Genomic DNA, 21,796 nt, shown 5'->3' with positions numbered 1-21,796 from the left:
ACTTTTTAACATTTCTGCCATGTGGCTTTGTTGGCAGTGAATACTTACAGCTTTTGTATATCTGAAAGTCTTTGCCTTAATTTTTGAAGGATGTTTTGTGTTGGATATAGAATTGAAGGTTGGCAACTGCTTTTCTTTCAGCAGTTTAAAGGTGTTGCTCCACTGTCCTGTCACATGTTCCTTGTGACAGGAACTCAGCAGTCAGTCTTCTTCTTCTTAGGAGTAATCCGCCCCCCCCCTTAAGATTTTCTCTTAATTACTGATTTTGAGTAATTTAATTGTCATGTTCCTCAATATAGCTTTCTTTGTGTTTCTTTTACTTGAGTTTTGTTGAGTTTCTTGGTTCTGTGGATGTATAGTTTTCATCAAATTTAGACAAATTTTGGGCATTATTCTTTCAAATATTTTCTGTCACACAGACCCTTTTCCTGGGGACTACATCTACATGAATAATATAATTAGATTTGACCCACAGCTTGCTGATGCTCTTTTCATTTTTTGAAATTCTTTTTTTTCTGTCACTTTTTATTTTGGATAGTTTCTATTGCTGTATCTTCAAGTTCAGTATTCTTTTCTTCCCTAATGTTTAATCTTCCATTTGTCCAATGTATTTTCAACTTAGACATCGTAATTTTCATCTCTAAATGTTTAGTTTGGGTCTTTTAAAATCTTCCACACCTGTGGCATGCAGTTATAATTGTTTTAATGTCCTTATCCTCTAATGTCTGTGTCATTTTTGGGTCAGTTTTGGTTGATGGATTGTCATGTTTTCCTGCCTGTTTACATGTTTCATCACTGATTGGATGCCAGACCTAATTTTACCTTATTGGGTGCTGGATATTTTTGTATAAACACTCATACATTTTTGAGCTTTTTTAGGGGGGACAGAGATAAGTTACCTGGAAATAGTTTGAGCTTTGAGTCTTACTTTTGTTATTTGTTAGGTGAGACCAGAGCCAGCTTATCATAATGGCTAATTATTTGTCACTACTGAGGCAAAACACATCTGAGTACTCTCCCCAATGCCTTCTGATTTTCCAGCCTGCTGTGAGCACCAGCCATACCTCTGATCCTTTCAGATGTTCCTCCCCTGCCACCCCTCTATTTTTGGTTAGTTTTTCTCTTACACATGTTTGGAAAAATCCAAAATTTTAAATTCTGACTAGCTTGTGAAATGAAATGCCTCTGTAACCAAATGTGCTTATCTACCAGGGTCCCCAGAATTCAGACCAGTTAATAATCAACTGCCTGCATTCCTGCTTCTGTAATCTTGCCTGCCTGCTTGCCCAAATCACGTGAATGTGAAGAAGCTGAAACCAGCAGCTGCTTGCCAAAGATATATGCTTGAACCAAAACTTACAGAGTCTGCCTAACTTGCCTGTAAAAAGCCCTGTATACTTGTGTTCAGGGTCCCAGGATTTCAGAACATGAGTTCGCCTGGGTCCTGCTAGTGTAATAAACTTTCTGACTCTCCAACCCCCCTGAGTGTCTGGAGCTTTCTTGCTGAGTTCATTCCATAACACATGCACTAATCAGAACTAAGGCAACTACTTTGTGGGAATCTTCTGCAGACTCTCAAGTCTCTCTCTATGCAGCATTCATCTCTGGTATTTGGTCCAGCAAACTCTAGCCACTTTGGTCCCGCAGACTGTCATTTCCCTTTGCTGGGCTCTGGGAGTCCATCGAGCTTTGCTTGGGGCACCTCTGCCTGCTGTATGGCCTGGAAACTTTCAAGACAGTAAGCCAGGGTGATGGTAGGCTCACCTTGTCTGTTTCCCATCACTCTGCAATTACCCTTCTTTGTTACCTGACGTTTTGTGTCCTGAAAGCTGTTGTTTCATGTAACTTGTGTTCCAAAATCAGAATGTTCTCTTTTTGCTGTACCAGTTTGTTTAAAAAGGAAACGAGATTGCTTTTGCATAGCTTTTTTCATGGTTTTCATGTCTCATGTGGCTCACAATTTTTAAATGATAGGTTGTGGAGTGGTTCTGAGAATTCACAGTCGGTTGTAGTTCCTAGAATTGTATTTTTCTCCTTTTGGGTTAACATTTCTTTGTTTTATTCTGTTGTCCGTGTGATTCTCCATCTTTTTTCAGAGATTACTGATGCTGGTTCTCCCGTCATTCATTGGAAATATATTGCTACTTTTGCTTTTTGGCCCAGTATATGGGTCCTTGAAAAGAATGTGTATTCTGTAGTTGCTGAGTGCAGTACTCTCTGTATGTGTTCTGGGTCAAGTTTGTTTATTCTGTTGCTCAGATCTTTTAGAGCTTTATTGAGTTTTGGCCTGTGAGATCTGTTAGATATTGAGAGTTTTAAAATCTCCTCCAGTGATTTTAGATTGACTTACTGTTTCTTTATATATTTTGAGTCTGTGTTATTAGATGCATATATTTTAAATTGTTTTCTCATCCTGATGAATTAAACTTTCATGTTTTCTGCTGTGGGGCTGTTGACTGCAATAATGCAAGCAAAGAAAGATGATTTTGCTAAATTTTAATGTCACCTTTTGATAAGAGGCTTTGAGTCAGTTCAATTTTGTGTTCTCTGCTTTTCCATTTAGGTTATAAGTTGATTGGGAGCCACTCTGGGGTGAAGCTTTGCAGGTGGACAAAGGTATTTATTCGTTTTTATTCAAATGCTATACCGTATAATTGTTCTATTATAGACAACTTTTATATGGCTATTATATGCAGTCAGTAAATTTAGTGTTTAAAGATTTAATTTACATTTAACAAAATGCACAGATTTTTGAATGAATTTTTAAAATGAGTTCAGCAAATTTTGGTGGATGTAGAACTCGTATCTACCACCCCAATTAAGATATAAACTACTTTCCTCACCCCATTGAATCTACTTGTGCTCATTCCTGGTCAATACTTCCCTCCCCTCAGGCAACCATTGTTCTAGTTACTATCACTGTTATTTAGTGTTACCTTTCTAGAATTTCATATGAATGGCATCATAATGTTCTGTCTTTAGTGAGTGGCTTCTTAAGCTCAACATAATGTTTCTGAGATGCGTTCATGTTGAGGTATGTATTCACTTTTACTGCTCAGTAGTATTCCATTGTATGAATGTACCACAATTTTTTAACCTGTTGATAGACATTTGGTCTGTTTTTAGTTTTTGACTATCATGAATAAAACTGCTATGTACATTCTTTTACAAAACTTTTTGTGAACATATAGTTCAACTTTCCTTGGATAAATACCTATAAGTGGAATTGTTGGGTCAAAGGGTAGGTATGTATTTAACTTCATAAGAAACTCCCAAACTGGTTTTAGTGTGGTTGTGCTGTTTTACACTTGTATCAGCAATTTATGAAAGTTCCAGCTGCTACACAATTTTCGATATTGTCTTTTAATTTTAGCCATTCTGATGGGTGTCAAGCAGTATCTCATCATGGTTTTAGTTTAGATTTTGCTCGTGATTACTGATTATTAGCAGCACCTTTTCATGTGCGTATTGGCCAATCTGTACTCACGAAGTGTCTGTTTAAATCTTTTGTCCAAATGAGGTTCTTTGAGTTTATATTATTGATTTCTAGAAGTTCTTTGTGTATTATAGATATGAATCTCTTGTCAGATGTACATTGTGAATGTTTCCTCTGGTCTGTGGCTTCCATTTTCATTTTCTTAATGGTATCTTTTGAAATTTTTAATTTGGTTACAGTCCAGTTTATCATTTTTTTCCTTTATGGTTAGTGCTTTTCATACTCTTAAGAAATCTTTGCCAAACCCAAGTCTGCAAAGATATTCTGTGTTTTCTTTCTTTTTTTTGGCTGCTGGCTGGTATGGTATATTTTCTTCTAGAAGCTTCATATGTAATTCTAACTTTCATATTTAGGTCTATAGTTCTTGAATTAGTTTTTGTGAACAGTGTGAGGTAAGAGTCAAGTTTTATTTCCCCTCATCACCCATATGAATATCCAGTTGCTTTGGCACCGTTAGTTGAAGACTTTCCTTTCCTCATTGAATTACTTTTATGCCTTTGTAGAAAATCAGTCCATCGTATATGAGTAGGCTTATTTGTGGACTCTTCATAGTCTGTTCCATTGATACATTTATGCCAGTGCTGCATTGTCTTGATTTCTCTAGCTTTGTAGTAAGTCTGAAATTATGTAGTATGCATTCTCCGTCTTGGTTTTTAAGATTTCCATGATTGTTTCCACTCTTCTGAGTCCTTTGCATTTCTGTATAAATTAGAATCAGCCTGTGAATTTCTACTGTATGCATTTTTAAACAGCTTTATTGAGATATAATTCACATACCGTACAACTCATCAATTTAAAATATACAGTTTGATGGTTTTTTAGTAAATGCACAGGATTGTGCAACCATTACCATAATCTCATTTTAGAACATTTTTGTCCTCTCTAAAAGAAATACTGCACCCATCAGCAGTCAGTCTCCATCCTCCCTCCTCCCCCAGCCCTAAAGAATCATTAATTTCCTTTCTACCTCTATAAATTTGCTTAATCTGGACATTTCATACAAATGGAGTTGTATAATATGTGGCTGTTTGTGCCTGGTTTCTTTCACTTAGTATAATGTGTTCACAGTACATCCATGTTGTACCATTTATCAGTCTTTCATTCCTTTCTATGGCTAATAATATTCTATGTATGGACATAACACATTTTGTTTATCCTTCAACAGTTGGTGAATATTTGGGTTGCTTTTACTTTTTGGATATCATGAATAATGCTCCTGTGGATATTATTATATGTACATGTTTTTGTGTGGACATATATTTTCATTTTCCTTGGTTATATACCTAGGAGTGCAATTGCTGGATCATGGTGACTTGGTGTTTTTAGTCATTTAAAGAACTGCCAAACTGTTTTCCAAAGTGGCTGCACGATTTTACATTCCTACCTGCATTGTAATAGGGTTCTAATTTCTCTGCATCCTTGCCAATATTTGTTATTATCTGTTTTTTTGATTATAGCCATCATAGTGGGTGTGAAGTGGTATCTCATAGAGGTTTTGATTTGCATTTCCCTTATGACCAGTGATGTTGAACATTCTTTCATGTGCTTTTTGGATGTTTGTATCTTCTTTGGAGAAATGTCTCCAAATCCTTTGTCCATTTTTACATGTGTTAGTTATCTGTGTATTGTTGGATTATAAGAATTCTTTATATATTCTGGATCATAGCTCCTTATCAGGTACATGATTTGCCTCTTTTGCTGCTGTTTGTGTCTGCGCTGTGTGTGTACTACAGGAGTGACTCAGGCCTCCTGCAGCAACTCAGCTCTTGGTGGTAAAGAACCTCCAGTCCTGTCTTCTAAACCTTTTCCCAGTCTGTCCTGTCCCTGGCAAGGTTCCCAAAACAGAACTGTTCTCTGCCTTTTGCTGTTATTAGTTAGCTCAAATCTGACAGTTCTGAGTGAATTAACCCTTCTTCTCCAGTCATGTTTGAAACCAGAGGGTTATACAAAAAGGTGGATTCAATGAAATCAGAATCATTTTTCTCCTGATCCACTTACCACAGCATATGGTATGTGCTCAGTGAATATTTATAAAGTAAACATATATTAAAGATCTAAAATCAAGGCGTTACCTTTGTAATAATAAGTGAAATATTGCTCTAGCACTTTGAGCTATTGAGTGTGAAAGCGCTTTGAAAATTAATAAATTATGATAATGTAAGGAGCTTTTACCTTTAGGCTTGGAGGCGAACATAATTAGTATAAGCAGTGTAAGATAATATTAAATGAGTAGCCCTCATTGAACCATGACTAGTCACACCCTTGTTCAGTCCTCTCCCATGTGACTCTTTGCTTGGCCATTTGACCTGCTTTGGCCCATACGATGTTGCAAGCACAGTGCAAGCAGAGGCTTTGTAAGTGCTTGCACACTGAGGCGTGTCCTCAGTCTACCAAGCTGTAAAGAAGCCAGTCTAGACTACTGGAGAAAGAGAGGCTAAGTGAAGAAGACCAAGGAGCCCCAGCCAGCAGCAGTTGTCAGACATCTAAATAGAATCACCTTGGATGTTCAGCCCCAGCCAGACTCCTTGCATACAGCTGTATGAGTGATCTCCGCCCACACCGCACGGGTTGGAAAAACCACCCCACTGACTCGCAGGATCATGAGGAAATTATAGGTTAGTGTTGTATTTAGTCACTGGGTTTGGGGTAGTTTGTTATGTAGCCACAGGTACCTGAAGTAAGTGGTCATGGTTTGCTGCCAGTTTGATAGGGTTAGATATCTGTTTGGTGAGGAAAACAGTCATAGTGAAAGATGACAAAGCTTAAGCTGCTGAAAGCCTGAGTGAAAGAAAGCGCTCTTATGGCACAGCTGTGGATTTAGACAACCAGGATGAGAGAAGGGCAGGAAATGTGTTTTTTTTCTTTTCTCAGTTCTGTTTCGAGGGGTATTTGGCTGGAAGATTAAGGGCCTGGCAAGCATTCCATCAAGTGCTTTGTGGCTTTTCCATCTTCATTTTCTAAATCTCTGTCATCTGGATGGACTCCTGGAGAGTAGGAGTTTCTTTCAGCCAGAAAAGCATGACTTTCAGGGTACTGATGTAGGAGGGCGTGCTATTTGATGAAGAAGTCTCTTAATTTAATTGACAGTCTGTTTTCCTATTCTTACCACCGCAGTGTCCAAGTCTGGAAAATAAATATATTTATCATAAATAGATAGCATGTATAGGATATAAAATACACACATATATAGTACATATATCATTGTGATATTGTGATATAATAAGAAGTATATATTTGATCTTTGTTCTTGGTTCCTGACACAAGAGCTTCTAAAACCCTTCGAATTTCCTGAGTGATAGGGGTGAAGGGAGTATCTTTTGTTATTTATGATAAGCCCTTTTCAACCTTACCTGAGTTTATGTTAATAAGGTGACTCTTGGTGGGGTGATCTTCTGGGACTGAGCCCTTAATCTGGGGCATCTGATTCTAACTCCAAGTAGTTAGTGTCAGAATTGGATTGAATCGTGGGACACCCAGTTGCTGTCCTGGAGAGTTGGAGAATTGGTGTGGATAAACCACACATTTGGTTCAGAAGTGTTGGGGGTGAAAAGCAGTTCTTAATCATATATGATATAGCCCTTTTACTTTTCGTTGTAACTGTAGCTTTACTACTGTTGAGTAACAGTTGTTAATATAGAGGAATCACAAGGACTGCCTAAGTTGCATGTCACAGGGAGTAGGAGAAGTGGACATGGGACAACACTGCAACCCTGTCAGTCATTCGGCATGTACCGAGTGCTTTCTGTGAGCCTGGAGGTTGTGGAAGCTGATGGAGATATGGGGCTGCCTTCATTGAATTTTGGTGAAAATGTTTCTCTCTTGTTTTTACTTTGTCTTTTCCTGTTTCCCACCCCCTACCCCCAAATGAAACTGCAGTAAACTCGAACCTGGATCAGGAGTTGATTTGATAAGTTTATGTCCTTGCTGATTTTCTGTCTGTTTGTTCTGTTCGTCTCTCATTTCAGTTCTACCAGTTTTTGCTTCATACACTTTGAAGCTCTGCTGTTAGGTGCACACATGTGTAGGATTGTTATGTCTTCTTGGTGAATCTACCCTTGCGTTATTATGCAGTGTCCCTCTTTACTTATGGTAAGAGTCTTTGCTCAGTAGTTTGCTTTGATGTCAGCATAGCCACTGCAGCTTTCTTTTGATTAGTGTTTGCATGCTCTACCTCTCCCCATGCTTTTGCTTAACTCTTACTTCCTTTAGCATTCCTCTTAGAGCAGGTCTTCTGTCAATGAGTTCTCTGAGTTTTTTTTCCATCTGAGAATGTCTTTATTTTGCTTTCATTCTTGAAGCATATTTTTGCAGCTTATAGAATTCTGGGTTGACAGTTCTTTTCTTTCAGCACTTTAAAGGTATTGGTTCATTATCTTCCGGCCTTCCTTGGTTTCTGATGAGAAATTCTCATTAACTGATATCATTATTCCCTTACAGTGAGTTGTGTCAGAACATGACATATGTGTTCCTAAAGATCGCCACATGATGCAGAATCATGCAAGAAAAACCACAGGGCCTATGGGAAATATGGAGATAGGGACAAAACACTCAAAAACTTTGTCAGTTGAGAAAAAGATGGGAACCTAATAAAAATGGTAGTGTGATTTTACACATTAAGTGGTTAAGAAATACATAAATACTGCAATAAAATGACACTTTACCTCGAAAAAGATGTGAGGTTTGCACTAGAAGGGCTGTTGGGAGGGTGCAGCCTGTGCTCTTGTGAGGTGGGAGGGAGGTCATGTGGGCGTGGATGGTAGGTCGCATCCATGGATGGGCACGGCTCCTGACCCATGGTGAACCAGGCTCACTGGAGGACATGTGACCTGTGTGTTTCTGTGTACTTGTGTGGCTCAGTCCGCAGGGTCCAGTTTTCTGCGTTCACCTGGTGTTTCTCGCAGATGAAATTGTGTATAAGCAGATGTAGAGTTTATGTTATGCCGAGTTGTTCCCTAATACAAGGGTACTTCAAAATGTTCACGGAAAGATTCCTATTATCTTTTAATTCTGCTTTTCACGAACTTCTTGAAGTACCCGTGCATGTCAATGTGTTGGAACAAATTCACGTTTTAAAAACAAGCGTTACAGCAGAGCTATATATATAAAATGTGCCATTTTCTCTGGCTGCTTTTGAGCTTTTTCTTCATCTTTGATTTTTAGCAGTTTATTTATGATGTGTCTGGGTGTATTTCTTTGGGTTTATCCTATATGCATTTCCCTATACTAATTAAATCTGTAAATTTAAGACTTTCATCAAATTTGAGAGGTTTTTGACTATTAGTTCTTTAAATAATTTCTCTGTACCTCTCCTCTCCTCTGACCCTTCAATAAGACGTGGTAGGCCTTTTGATGTTCTCCCACATGTCCCAAAGCCTCTGCTCATGTTTTTTCAATTCTTTTTCTTTTTCTCCGTTCTTCAGAATGATACACTTTTTGTTTATTATTCTTCAAGTTCACAGACCTTCCTCTGTCATCTTTATTCTCCTATAATAATAGCTGCTTTAAAATTTTTGCCTGGTAATTTCAGCATTTGGGTTGTTTCAGAGTTGCTATGTGTTGATTGTATTTTTTCCCGTGGGTGTTAGTCAGATGTTTCTAGTTCCTTGTATGTCCAGAACTTCAGCAAGATTTTTTTAAAAAGGTGTCTTAGTAAAACCAGAGATTGGTAAACTTTTTGGAACTTTCAGAAATAAGCATTTTATTCATTTGTTTTGAAAAAGACTCTTCCTATGCTAGCAGACAAGTTGGTGGGGAGGGTCTATTAACTCTTAGTGGAATGCCAGGCCACAGATAAGTGATGAAAAGAACATTGTCAGCCCTCGAGAACAGAGTGAAGTAAAGCATGTGGTGATGGATTATGCTGGTAGTAGTGGGAAAACAAGCACTTTTTGGTAAAAAAAAATATAATCAAATAGTGCTGAAACTTGTGGCCTTATATTTGGTGAAAAGATTTATAAACTTGTGGATGATTCCAAGTTAATGTTTCAAATCACTTGTCCTCAAGGAAATTTTACTTTTTTTCAGTATTAAAATAACACATGTTCTTTGAAAAAAAAAAAAAAAGAAAAAAAAACAGAGAAAATAAAATTTATATTCTGCTATGCAGAAATTTTGGTGTATTTCCTTTTAGTCTTTTTTTCCCATTTGCTTTTACATATGTTCGTATGTATTTGAAATCATATTGTATATGCAATTTTCTATCAGTTGTTTTCATTTAACATTGTAAAATAGGCACTTTTCTATTAATTTTTTTTTTAAATGGCTGGCCAGTATGAGGATCTGAACCTGTGACCTTGGTGTTGTAAGGCTGCACTCTAAAAATTTTTTATGAATTATTCTTAATGAGTAATCACTGATGAATGTGCCATGATTTAATTTGTCAGTCACTTCTTGGCATTTTGGTGAAGATTGAATGTAGTATCTGTTTTTATCAGTTTAATTTGTCATTCACCTGGTGACCAATGAGGTTGTTTCCAGTTTTTTCCCCCACCGTTATAATTAATTATGTGAAGAATGTGCTTTTGCACAGTTATTTCCTTTTAGATTATTTCCTTAGAGTGAAGTCCTAGAAATGACAAAGGGTTTACAAATGGTCTTTTCTTATAATTTTCTATGAATTGTTTGTCAAAACTGTTAACAAAGTCTGGATATGTCATATTTTGAAATTATTTTTCCTAGTTTATTTGTTGCCCTCTGATTTTTGATGTATTTAAATTTTATGTTTTTATATATTTTTATCCATTTACCTTTGTGTTTTTTCCTTTTTTTAAAAAGCTTACAGAATTCTTTCAAACCCAGGGATTTGAAAAATAGTTACTTCTGTATTTGCTTAGATTTTTTGTTTTGCTTAGGTTTGTTTAATCAGTTTGGAATTTGCTTTGGGGTATGAAATAAATATCTAAATCAGCAATAAGCAAAACTTTTTCTAAAAGGGCCAGATGGTGACTGTTTTAGGCAACTGCTCAACTCTGCCATTGTAGCATACAGGGAGCCACGGATAATACATAAACACGCAGGGGTGACTGTATTCCAGTGAAATTTTATTTACAGAAACAGGCAGTGGGGCACATTTGGCCCATGGGCTGCTGTTTATTGACCTCTTAATGGAGCTCTCCATTGCCCCCTTTCAAAGACTGAAAAGTCTGAAATTTTATCTCACTTGCAAGCTAACAAGTTAGCCTGCCACAGTTTCATGGATGCCGGCAGAAGACAGCAGACTCCTCCTGGTTAGAGAGAAGGACAATGCTATTACTCATAATAATAATGGTAGCTGGACTATGGTCATTTGCCCTGGTTCCTGAGCCCCAGTTCCCATAAAGCACCATTTAGGAGGGCTAGGTAATATCTGCACATATGTTATGGAAGAGAAACCCTGAGCTTAGGGAACATGAATCTTTTGTAATTGGCAATAATCCTGTCTGACCTTTGCCCTAGCAGGATACATTATCTTTATTATAATGGACAGGAAACACACCTACTGTTTCCTCCAGAGGGAGATACTATCTTTATCTTCTAGAGCTGTTCACCGTACAGACATTTTTGAAAAGATAGTCTGGAACAAAGACAGTCAGTGCTTCTGCTTCTAAGACATTCAGAGAGAGGCCTATGGAGGATTGTCCCCCACACCCTGTCTCCCAGCACCCCTGCCCTCACCCCCAAATTGATGTGCAGAGAGCCGAGCCTTGAACGGTGTCTTGCATTTATTCAGTGTGGCTCTGCTGGGCTGCAGTTGTATTTCCTCAGGCTCTTGTTTGCCTTGAGGACAAGAGTTCATGAAATAATGAATCTGAGGCTATCTCTGTATATTTTCTCCTACATTTATAACATGAATGCTTTTAATTCTAAGCATGTATTGCTCTCAGGTCTTTTGCTTTTTAGCTCTGCCTATCTACTATTTTTCAGATGTGGGAGCACTTTGAAAATGTAATATCTGGGCACTTCCAGTCTGGCTAAGATGACATAAACCCTTTTTTCTGCTCCCTACCACTAAACACAACTATTAACCTTGGGAAAAAACATAAGAGGCAAGCAGCAAGAACTCTGAAAGGTGGAAAGAGGAAGGCTATCTGGTTTGTGTCCTCAGGACTGGAGGAACAACACAATGGCAGGATGTCGTGTATCCCCCGCCTAAGAGAACGCAACCCATGTTTGCTTCTCCCAGCCTTGCAACAGAAGGGCACCTAGGAAGGCTCGTTCCTTCCTTGGCTTGAATGGGAGTCCCTCTGACAGAACAGCAAGCCCAGTACCACTTGCACATGGGATCAGTAGGGATCCCCACTAACAATAAGCTGCTAGGGCAAGTGCTGTCCTTCCTTGCCTGGTTTGAAATTTCTCTCCTCTGCCAAGAGACACCAGGTTGGCCAAGTGGCAGTGGAAAGAGAGAACCTGCCCCCTCCCCCAACAAGTGGCCTGGCCTGTGACATGTTCTTCACCCCTGGTGGGCCTGAGACTCCCTTCCCCTACCAGGAAATATTACAGTGGCTGGGTGGCACTGGCAAGAGGGACCCCACCACAACAAGTGGCCAAGCTGGAGACCTCCATTGGGCCAGCCGGGAGGAATCCTTCCCACCCTCTTAAATATCACCAGCAGGGACTAGTGGGAACCCAGGAGAAATTACACTGCAAAGGCTCTGAAAATTAAACTGCTGTTGAAACCATAGCACACAGAGGTAGGCCAGGACTTGTATGCTAAACTGAAACAAAGTGACTGTCTACTAAAATGAAAGAATTAAATCCAGTCTAGAGTCTCCTAATATAATAGACAAAATGTCTAGGAAGCAACAGAAATTCACATGTCATACCAAGAACCAAGAAAATCACAACTTGAATAAGAAAAGATAATCAACTGACACCAGCACCAGATGAATGAAGTGATAGAATCAACTGACAAGGATTTTAAAGTAGCTGTCATAAAAATGCTTCAGCAATCAGTTACAAACTGTGTTGAAACAAATGAAAAAAAATAAAAAATCTCAGAAAAGAAAAAGAGGTTATAGAAGAACCAAGAGGGAAACATAAAATTGAAATGTACAGTCACAGAAATAAAGAACTTGCTGATGGGCTCAATAGTTGAGTGGAAATGACAGGGCAGAGACAGTGACCTTAACAGATCAATAGCATGATCTGTGAACAGGACAGATCAGTAGAATTTACCCAATCTGAACAACAAAGATAGAAATAGACAGGAAGAAAACATTAAGTAGATCCATAGAGATTTGTGGGTCAATAATCAGAGATCCAGCATCTATGTCATCAGAGTTGGAGAATGAAAATAAGTGGTGCTGAAAGAGTGTGTGAAGACACACGAGGGCACTTCAAAGAGTTCATGGACAGGTCTGTATTACTTCAATTCTGTTTTTCCACAAACTTTTTGAAGTACCCTTGTAATGGTTGTAAATGGCCCAAATTTGGTGAAAGTCACTGAGCTACAGATTTAAGAATCTGAGTGAACCCCAAAGAGGATAAAACCAGAGAAATTCACAGCAAAACACAATCAATGATCTGAAAACCAAAAAAGAAAAAAATCTCTAAAGCTGTTAGAAACAATGTGTTATCTGTAGGGTAACACCAATTTGGGAGGAAGCAGACTTCTTCTCTGAAATAATGGAGGCAACAGGAAAGTGGCACAGCATTTTTCAAGTGTTGAAAGAAAAGAACTGACAATCCTGAATTCCATATCTGGCAAAACTGTTCTCCAGGAAGGAAGGGTAAATAAAGACATTATCAGATGAAGAAAAACTAAGAGATTTTGTTGCTAACAGACCTGCTTTTTTAAAAAAAACTTAATTTAATTTAATTTTACTTCTAAAAATACATTGTACTGGATTTTATGCCCCTTTACCCATTCCTCTCCCTCCCTCCTGACCCCCCCACATTGTATCTGTGCACTTGGCTTAAATAGTTCAAAGAATTTTTGTGGTTATTCTGTCTTCTTTCCCCCACCTTTTATTTGTTTGTGTGTTTATTTATTTATTAATTTTTAGCTCCCCAAAATAAGTGAGAACATGTGGTATTTCTCTTTCTGTGCCTGACTTCTTTCACTTAATATAATTTTCTCTAAGTCCATCCATGTTGTTGCGAATGGTAGTATTTTGTTCTTTTTTATAGCATAGTAGTATTCTGTTGTGTGGAATGAAGTACCACAGTTTCCTTATCCACTCATTAGATGATGGACATTTCGGCGGGTTCCAGCTCTCGGCTATTGTATATAGAGCTGCAGTAAACATCGGAGTATAGGTATCCCTTCGGCAGGATGATTTCCATTCTTCTGGGTATATTCCCAGCAGTGGGATCTCTGGGTCATATGATAGATCTATCTGTAATTGTTTAAGGAACCTACATTTCATTTTCCATAAAGACTGCACCATTTTGCAGCCCCACCAACAGTGGATAAGAGTTCCTTTTTCTTTGCAATCTCTCCAGCACTTATTGTTCTCAGTGTTTTGGATATTAGCTATCCTAACTGGAGTGAGATGTTATCTAAGTGTGGTTTTGATTTGCATTTCCTGGAACTCAGTGATGTTGAGCACTTTTACATATGTCTGTTGGTCATACGTATATCTTCCTTTTAGAAATGTCTGTTCAGCTCCTTTGCCCATTTTTTAATTTGGTTATTTGTTTTTTGTTGTAAAGTTGTTTGAGTTCCTTGTATATTCTGGATATTAATCCTTTGTCAGATGTAAATTTAGTAAATATTTCCTCCCACTCTGTTGGTTGTTTTTTTACTCTGTTGATTGTTATTTTGCTGTGCAGAAGCTTTTTAGTTTGATATAATCCCATTTGTTTATTTTACCTTTAGTTTCCTGTGCTTTTTGGGTCCTATTCATGAATTCTGTACCTACTCCTATTTCCTGGAGTGTTTCCCCTATGTTTTCTTTAAGGAGTTTTATTGTTTCAGGATGTATATTTAATTCTTTAATCCATTTTGAGTTGATTTTGGTATATGGTGAAAGATACGGGTCTAGTTTTGTTCTCCTACATATGATTATCCAGTTTTCCCAGCACCATTTGTTGAAAAGGCAGTCTCTTCCCCAGTATGTAGACTTGTTGCCTTTGTCAAAGATCAGATGGCTGTAGGCATATGGGTTAATTTCTGGATTCTCCATTCTGTTCCATTGATCAGTGTGTCTGTTTTTATGTCAGTACCATGTTGTTTTGGTTGTTATAGCTTTGTAATATAGTTTAAAGTCAGGTAGTGTTATGCCACAAGCTTTATTTTTTTTTGTTCAGGATTGCTTTGGCTAAGTGTGGTCTTTTGTTGTTCCATATAAATGTCTGGATAGCTTTCTCCATCTCAGAGAAAAATGTCATTGGAATTTTGATGGGGATTGCATTGAATTTGTAGATCACTTTGGGTAATATGGACATTTTCACAATGTCAGTTCTTCCAATCCAAGAGCAAGGGATATCTTTCCATCTTCTTGGGTCCTCTTTAATTTCTTTCAACAGTGGTTTGTAGTTCTCTTCGTAGAGATTTTTCACATCCTTGGACAACTTTATTCCTAAATATTTTATTTTTTTGGTGGCTATTGTAAATGGGCTAGCTTTCTTGATTTCTTTTTCTGCATGTTCACTGGTGGAGTATAGAAATGCTACTGATTTTTGTGTGTTGATTTTGTACCCTGCAACTTTGCTGAAATCATTTATCAACTCTAGGAGTTGTTTTCTAGAAGCTTTTGGCTGTTCAATATATAGGATCATATCATCTGCAAAACGGGACAGCTTGACTTCATCCTTTCCAATCTGTATGTCCTTTATTTCCTTCTCTTCTCTGATTGCTCTGGCTAGTACTTCCAGCACTATGTTGAATCCGAGTGGTGAGAGTGGGCATCCTTGTCTAGTTCCTGTTTTTAAAAAAACAGCTTTCAGCTTTTCCCCATTCAGGATGATACTGGCAGTGGGCTTATCATATATGGCTTTAATTATATTGAGATACTTTCCATCTATGCCTAACTTGTAGAGAGTCTTTAACATGAAAGGATGTTGAATTTTGTCAAATGCTTTTTCAGTGTCAATAGAGATGATCATGTGATTTTTGTCTTTGTTTTTATTAATGTGGTGTATCACATTAATTGATTTGTGTTTGTTGAACCAACCTTGCATCTGTGGGACAAATCCTGCTTGATCATGGTGTATAATTTTCCATATGTGTTGCTGTATTGTTAGCTAGTATTTTATTGAGGATTTTTGCATCTATATTCATCAAGGATATTGGCCTGTAGTTTTCTATTTTTGATGTATCTTTGTCTGGTTTTGGTATCAGAGTGATATTTGCCTCATAGAATGAGTTTGGGAGAACGGCCTCTGTTTCAATCTTTTGGAACAGTTTGTGGAGAATTGGTATCAGTTCCTCTTTGAAGATTTGGTAGAACTCTGCAGTGAACCTGTCCGGTCCTGGGCTTTTCCTTGTTGGGAGCCTTCTGATAACAACTTCAGTCTCTTTTATTGTTATTGGTCTGTTCAGATTTTCTATGTCTTCTTGGCTCAGTTTTGGTAATTTGTATGCATGCAGAAGTTTATCCATTTCTTCCAGATTTTCAAATTTGTTGGCAAATAGATGTTTATAGTAGTCTCTAATGATTCCTTGTATTTCTGAGGTGTCAGTTGTAATATCACCTTTTTTGTTTCTAATTTTTGTTATTTGGGTCTTCTCTCTTCTTAGTCTTGCTAAAGGTTTGTCAATTTTATTAATCTTTTCAAAGAACCAACGTTTTGTTTCATTGATCTTTTGTATTGTTTTTTGTGTTTCTATTTCATTTAGTTCTGCTCTGATCTTAATTATTTCTTTCGGTCTACTAACTTTAGGTTTGGATTGTTCTTGTTTTTCTAGATCTTTAAGGTGAAGAGTTAGGTTATTTATTTGCCATCTTTCCATTCTTCTGAAGTAAGCATTTAATGCAATCAATTTCCCCCTTAAAACTGCTTTTGCAGTATCCCATAGGTTTTGGTATGATGGGTCATTATTTTCATTTGTTTCAAGAAATGTTTTGATTTCCTGTTCAATTTCTTCTTGGACTCACATGTCATTAAATGGAATGTTGTTTAATTTCTATGAGTTTGTATCATTTTCAGAGTTTCGTTTATTATTGATTTCTAATTTTAATCCATTGTGACCAGAAAAAATACATGGAATAATTCCAATTTTTTTGAATTTGTTAAGACTTGCTTTGTGACCTAAAACATGTGGTCTATCCTGGAGAATGTTCCTTGTGCTGATGAGAAGAATGAATATTCTGAGGTTGTTGGGTGGTTGTAGCTATCTGCCAAATCCAATTGGCCTAAAGTATTGTTTAGATCTTGTGTTTCTCTGTTGATATTTTGCCTAGATGATTTGTCCAATGATGAGAGTGGGGTGTTCAGGTCCCCCACTCTTATGGTGTTAGTGTCTGTTTCTTTTTTTATATCTAATAGTGTTTGCTTTGTAAATCTGGCTGCTCTGACATTAGGTGCATATATATTTATGATTGTTATGTCTTCTTGATGGATAGATCCTTTTGTCATTATGTATTGGCTATCTTTTTCTCTTTTAATGGTTTTTGCTTTAAAGTCTATTTTATCTGACATAAGAATAGCTACTCCAGCTCATTTTTCATTTCTACTTCCATGATATACCTTTTTCCATCCTTTCACTCTTAGTCTATTTGTGTCTTTACAGGTCAGGTGAGCCTTTTGGAGACAGCATATTCTTGGGTCCATCTTTTTAATCCAGTCAGTCAGTCTGTGTCTTTTGAATGGGGAATTTAGTCCCTTTCCATTCAGAGTTATTATTGAAAGGTGTTGATTTACTCCTAGCATTATACTGATTTTTGTTTAGATATCTTAAGTATCTTTTGTTCCTTTCTTTCTAATTTTGTTTGTCTTCTGTATTTGTTGGTTTCTTGGGGTGATAGATAAACTATATTTTCTCTCTTTTGTTAGCATTTTTGTTTTGCTGGTAGGTACTGTTCTTTCTTGTGTATTCATGGTAGTGATGGTTGTTTTTGTGGTATCATACCCAGTTCTTTCCTTGAGAATTTCTTGTAGGGCTGGTCATGTGGTAGTGAACTCCTGCAGTTTTTGTTTGTCTGAGAAATATACTATTTGTCCTTCATTTTGAAAGGATAGCCTGCTAGGTAAAGTATTCTTGGCTGGCAATTTTTGTCCTTTAGTGTTTTGAATATATCATCCCATTCTTTTCTGGCTTTTAGAGTTTCTGATGAAAAGTGTGATGTTATTCTGATTGGGGCTCCCTCATAAGTGACTTGCTGCTTCTCTCTTACAGCTTTTAAGATTCTCTCTTTGTCTTTGATTTTTGTCAGTTTGATTATCACATGTCTTGGAGAGGACCTTTTTAGGTTGAATGTGTTTGGTGATCTTTGTGCTTCCTGAATCTGGGGATCTGTGACTTTCCCAATACCTGGGAAGTTTTCTGCTATTAACTCATTGAGTATGTTTTCAATGCCATTTCCTTTTTCCTCCCTTATGGAATACCCATGACTTGGATATTTGAGCGCTTAAGATTGTCAGTTGTCTCTCTTAAATTTTCTTCAATTTTTTTGATTCTTTTTTGTTTTTTTCTGGTCTGCCTGTGATAATTCAAACAGCCTGTCTTCGAAGTCGGAAATTCTCTCTTCTGCTTGTTCAAGTCTGCTGGTTAGATGCTCTGTTGTATTTTTATTTCATTGAATGAATCCTTCAGCTCCACAAGCTCAGCTACTTTCTTTTTCAAGGCATTGATTTCTTTGTACATTTCTTCTTTCAGATCCTGTATGTTTTTTCTCATGTCATTGTGTTGTTTCACTGAGTTTTCTTTTATCTCATTTAGTTTCCTTAGAATAGTTACTCTAAATTCCTTGTCTGTCATTTCAAAGACTTCCTGTTCTTTAGGATCTAGCACTTGTAAGTTATTAATTTCCTTTGGTGGTGATGTACTTTCTTGATGTTTCATATTTCTGGTTTCTTTCCTTTGGTGTTCTGTCACTGTGGCTGGGGGTATCACAGTTCACTCGTTTCACCCTGATGTGTGGCTTGGATCCTGATGGGTCTGCTGCTTCTGAACAGCAGAAACTAGCCTGGACTGGAGGTCCCACCCCACCTGCATTCACTGGCTCGTTGGGTGGCATGGGAATTCAGAATCTCTCAAGTCACTCATGGAGACAGACGGCATGGGCTGGGTGTTCTGCCCCACCTGCCTTCACTAGGTTGTCAGGCTCCGGGCTTGTGAGCCCGTGCCTCTCAGCTCGCTCATGGAGATGGATGGCCTGTGCCAGAAGTCCTGCCCTGCCTGTGTTCACCAGCTTGTCTGGCTCGGGGCTTGGGAACCTGGAGCCTCTCAGGTCGCTCATGGAGACAGGATGGCCTGGGCGAAATTCCCATCCCATCAGTGTTCACCAGCTCTAACAGACCTGCTTTTAAAGATTGCCTGACGAAAGTTCTTCAAAACAAATTAAACGATAAAAGAAAGATACTTGTATCATTGGAAGAAAGAAAGAAAAATGGAAAGATCAGGAATATGGGTACATACAGTAGGTGATCATTTTCTTCAGGAGTTCTGATGATCAAAAACAAATTATAACACAATGTGATACCCAAGGCAATGATATTTAAAGGGGGAAAGTTAAAAGAACCTAAATGGAGGTGATGTTTCCACTTTTGATTTGAGGTGGTAAAATGTGGATAGTAGTATTAGTAGACAGTGATCATGTCATTATGTATGTGTGTCGTAATACCAGAAGAACAGTACAAAAATTATACAAAGGGATAAACTCAAAAACACAATATAAAGTAAGAAGGGATCCCTAAAAATGTTTAAATAGCTTGCAAAAAGTTGAGTAAAAAAGGAATGAGAACCAGAGGAAAGGAACAGAAAACAAGTAATAAAATAGTAGACTTAAGAGCTAAGGTATTGATAATTACTTCAAATGTAAATATTCCAATCAAGTGTTAGAGATTGGCAGAGTGTATGAAAAAGCACGACCCAAATATATGATGTTTACAAGAACACTCACTTAAAATTCAGTGCCATAGGTAGGTTGAGTAAAATGATGGAAAAAAATATATACCATGTGAACAGTCCAAAAAGCAGGAGTGCCTATATTAATGTCAGATTAAGCAAACTTTCAAGTAAAGAAAATTACTGGAGACAGAGGGACATTTCATAATTATAAAAGGATCTATCCAGACTAAATGAATACACACCAGATATTAGAGCTTCAAGATCCATCAAGCAAAAACTGATTGGATAGAAAAAATTTTTTAAATTCTACAGATATAGGTAGGGACTCTGAAATCCTCTCTGAGCAAATGCTAGAAGTACTAGACTGAAAATCAGCAAAGATACAGAAATCTGAACAAGACAGTTAATCAACAAATTGACATATGTAGAACATACCACCCAACAGCAACAGATAACATGTTATTTTTCAAGTGCTTATGGAACATTCACCAAGATAGACTGCGTTTTAGGCCATAGAACAAATCTCAAAAATTTAAAAAGAATTGAAATCATAAAGTGTATCTGTGATCATAATGGAATCAAGCTAGAAATCAATAACAGAAATAATTTACAGCACTTAATTTTTATATTAGAAATGAGGAAAGGTCTCAAATTAGCAATCTAAGTTCCTACCTCAGGAAACTAGAAAAAAGAGCAAAGTAAACACAAAGGAAGCAGAGGAATTGAAAGTAGGAAAATAAAAAGAATGTTATAAGACAAAAAGCTGGTTGTTATTTGAAAATATCAGTAAAATTGATAAATGTCTAGTAAGACTGGCAAAATGAAAAGAAGACATAAGTCACCAGTATCAGGAATGAAATAGGGTATTAGTACAGGTCCTACAGCTGTTGGATGGATAATTTTATGTTGATAAATTTGGCACTTAGATGAAATAGATCCTTTCCTTGAAAACCACAAATTATCAAAACTCAGCCAAAATGAAATAAATAATCTGAATAATAATGTAATCATTGAAGAAAGTGATTTTGTGATTAAAATGCCCCTAAAGTGAAATCTGTACACTTAAATGGTTTCACTATCAAACAGTTAGTGAAGAATTAAAACAAATTTTACCTAACATCATTCCAAAAATACAGGAGGGGGGAACCTTCCCAACTCATTTTATAAGGCTGTAACGTGATACCAAACCTAAAAGACAATGCAATGAGAACTGTAGACCGATGTCTTTTCATGAAGTTAGATACAGAAATCTTCAACAAAATATTAGCAAATAGAATTCAACCAGGTATAAATGGAATTATATACCATAACCAAATGGAAGTTATTTCAGGTATGCGACGCAGATTCAGCATTTAAAAATCAAAGTAGTCCACCATCTCAACGAGCTAAAGAAGAAAAGTCGTATGATCATAGCAATTGATGCTGAAAAAAGCATTTGACAGTCTAACAACTCATCATTCAAAACTCTCAGCAATTTAGAAGTACAAGAATATTACCTCAATTTGGCAAAGAGTATCTACAAAATTCCTACAGTTAACATGATACTTAATTTGAAAGACTGAGTGCTTTTCCTATAGGACTGGTGTGGAGGATACCAACATTAATAAAGCAAATGTATTTCACAGGGCCTAACTTTTAGATTAGTGGAGCCACAGCTCTGTCGTTTTAGCAAGGCCAAAGCCCCTTAATTTAAGGTGTAGCCTAACTTTTTAGAATTGCCCATAGAAATGCTAAGCTTGGGAAAAACAGAAAACTCTCCCAGGACTAAAGTCTCTGTTGTAGATAAAAATTGTAACACAGCAAAAATGCTTGCTCTAAGGGCAGTCATCGTTAGTGCAGCTAAACTTAATTATGGGAAAGTATCATTAGTGCAGCTAAACTTAATTATGGGAAAGTATCTGAGCTAAAGGCTTCAAGGTTGGGGGATGTTCCACATCTTGCCTCTGGCTGTTTCTTCGAATTTCTTAGGGAACTGAGTGTTGCCTTGATGATTATTTCATTGTTCTTTTTGTAACCACCTGTGTTCCTTTTCTGTAACTTTCTTCCCTGGACAATAAAAACTGAGGGAAAACCTCATTCGGGGTTATTCCTAGGAATCCTGATCTCTTGGAGGAATTGTTCCTGGGATTAAGCCCTTCTGGGCCTCTCACTGCTCTGGATAAATGGGCTTCAAGTAATCCTTTGCGTCTCCGTTACCCTGGGAGAGGTGACAGACTGGGACAAGGCAAGCATGTCTGCTCTCACCACTCCCATTCAACACAGCACTGTAAGCTCTAGCTACGTTAATAGGTAAGAAAAGAAATGAGATGCACACAAATGGAAAGGTAGAATTAAAACTGTTCCATTTTGCAGGTGACATGGTTGTA

General features: G+C 37.3%; 1 protein-coding gene across 5 annotated transcripts in view; it reads left to right on the top strand.

The window, feature by feature from the left end:
- The window catches only part of LOC134372124 (S-adenosyl-L-methionine-dependent tRNA 4-demethylwyosine synthase TYW1), a 216,539-nt gene that overhangs the window by 36,883 nt on the left and 157,860 nt on the right, over window positions 1-21,796 (top strand). For all 5 annotated transcript variants that reach the window (XM_063089339.1, XM_063089340.1, XM_063089338.1 and 2 more), the window contains one exon: window positions 2,564-2,616. In XM_063089339.1, the coding sequence (XP_062945409.1) occupies window positions 2,564-2,616 (53 nt within the window). The remainder of the gene's footprint in view (window positions 1-2,563; window positions 2,617-21,796) is intronic.

The sequence above is a fragment of the Cynocephalus volans genome, chromosome 3, assembly GCF_027409185.1.
Source record: "Cynocephalus volans isolate mCynVol1 chromosome 3, mCynVol1.pri, whole genome shotgun sequence".
Taxonomy (NCBI): Eukaryota; Metazoa; Chordata; class Mammalia; order Dermoptera; family Cynocephalidae; genus Cynocephalus; species Cynocephalus volans.
This window is presented reverse-complemented; position numbering and strand designations above follow the sequence as displayed.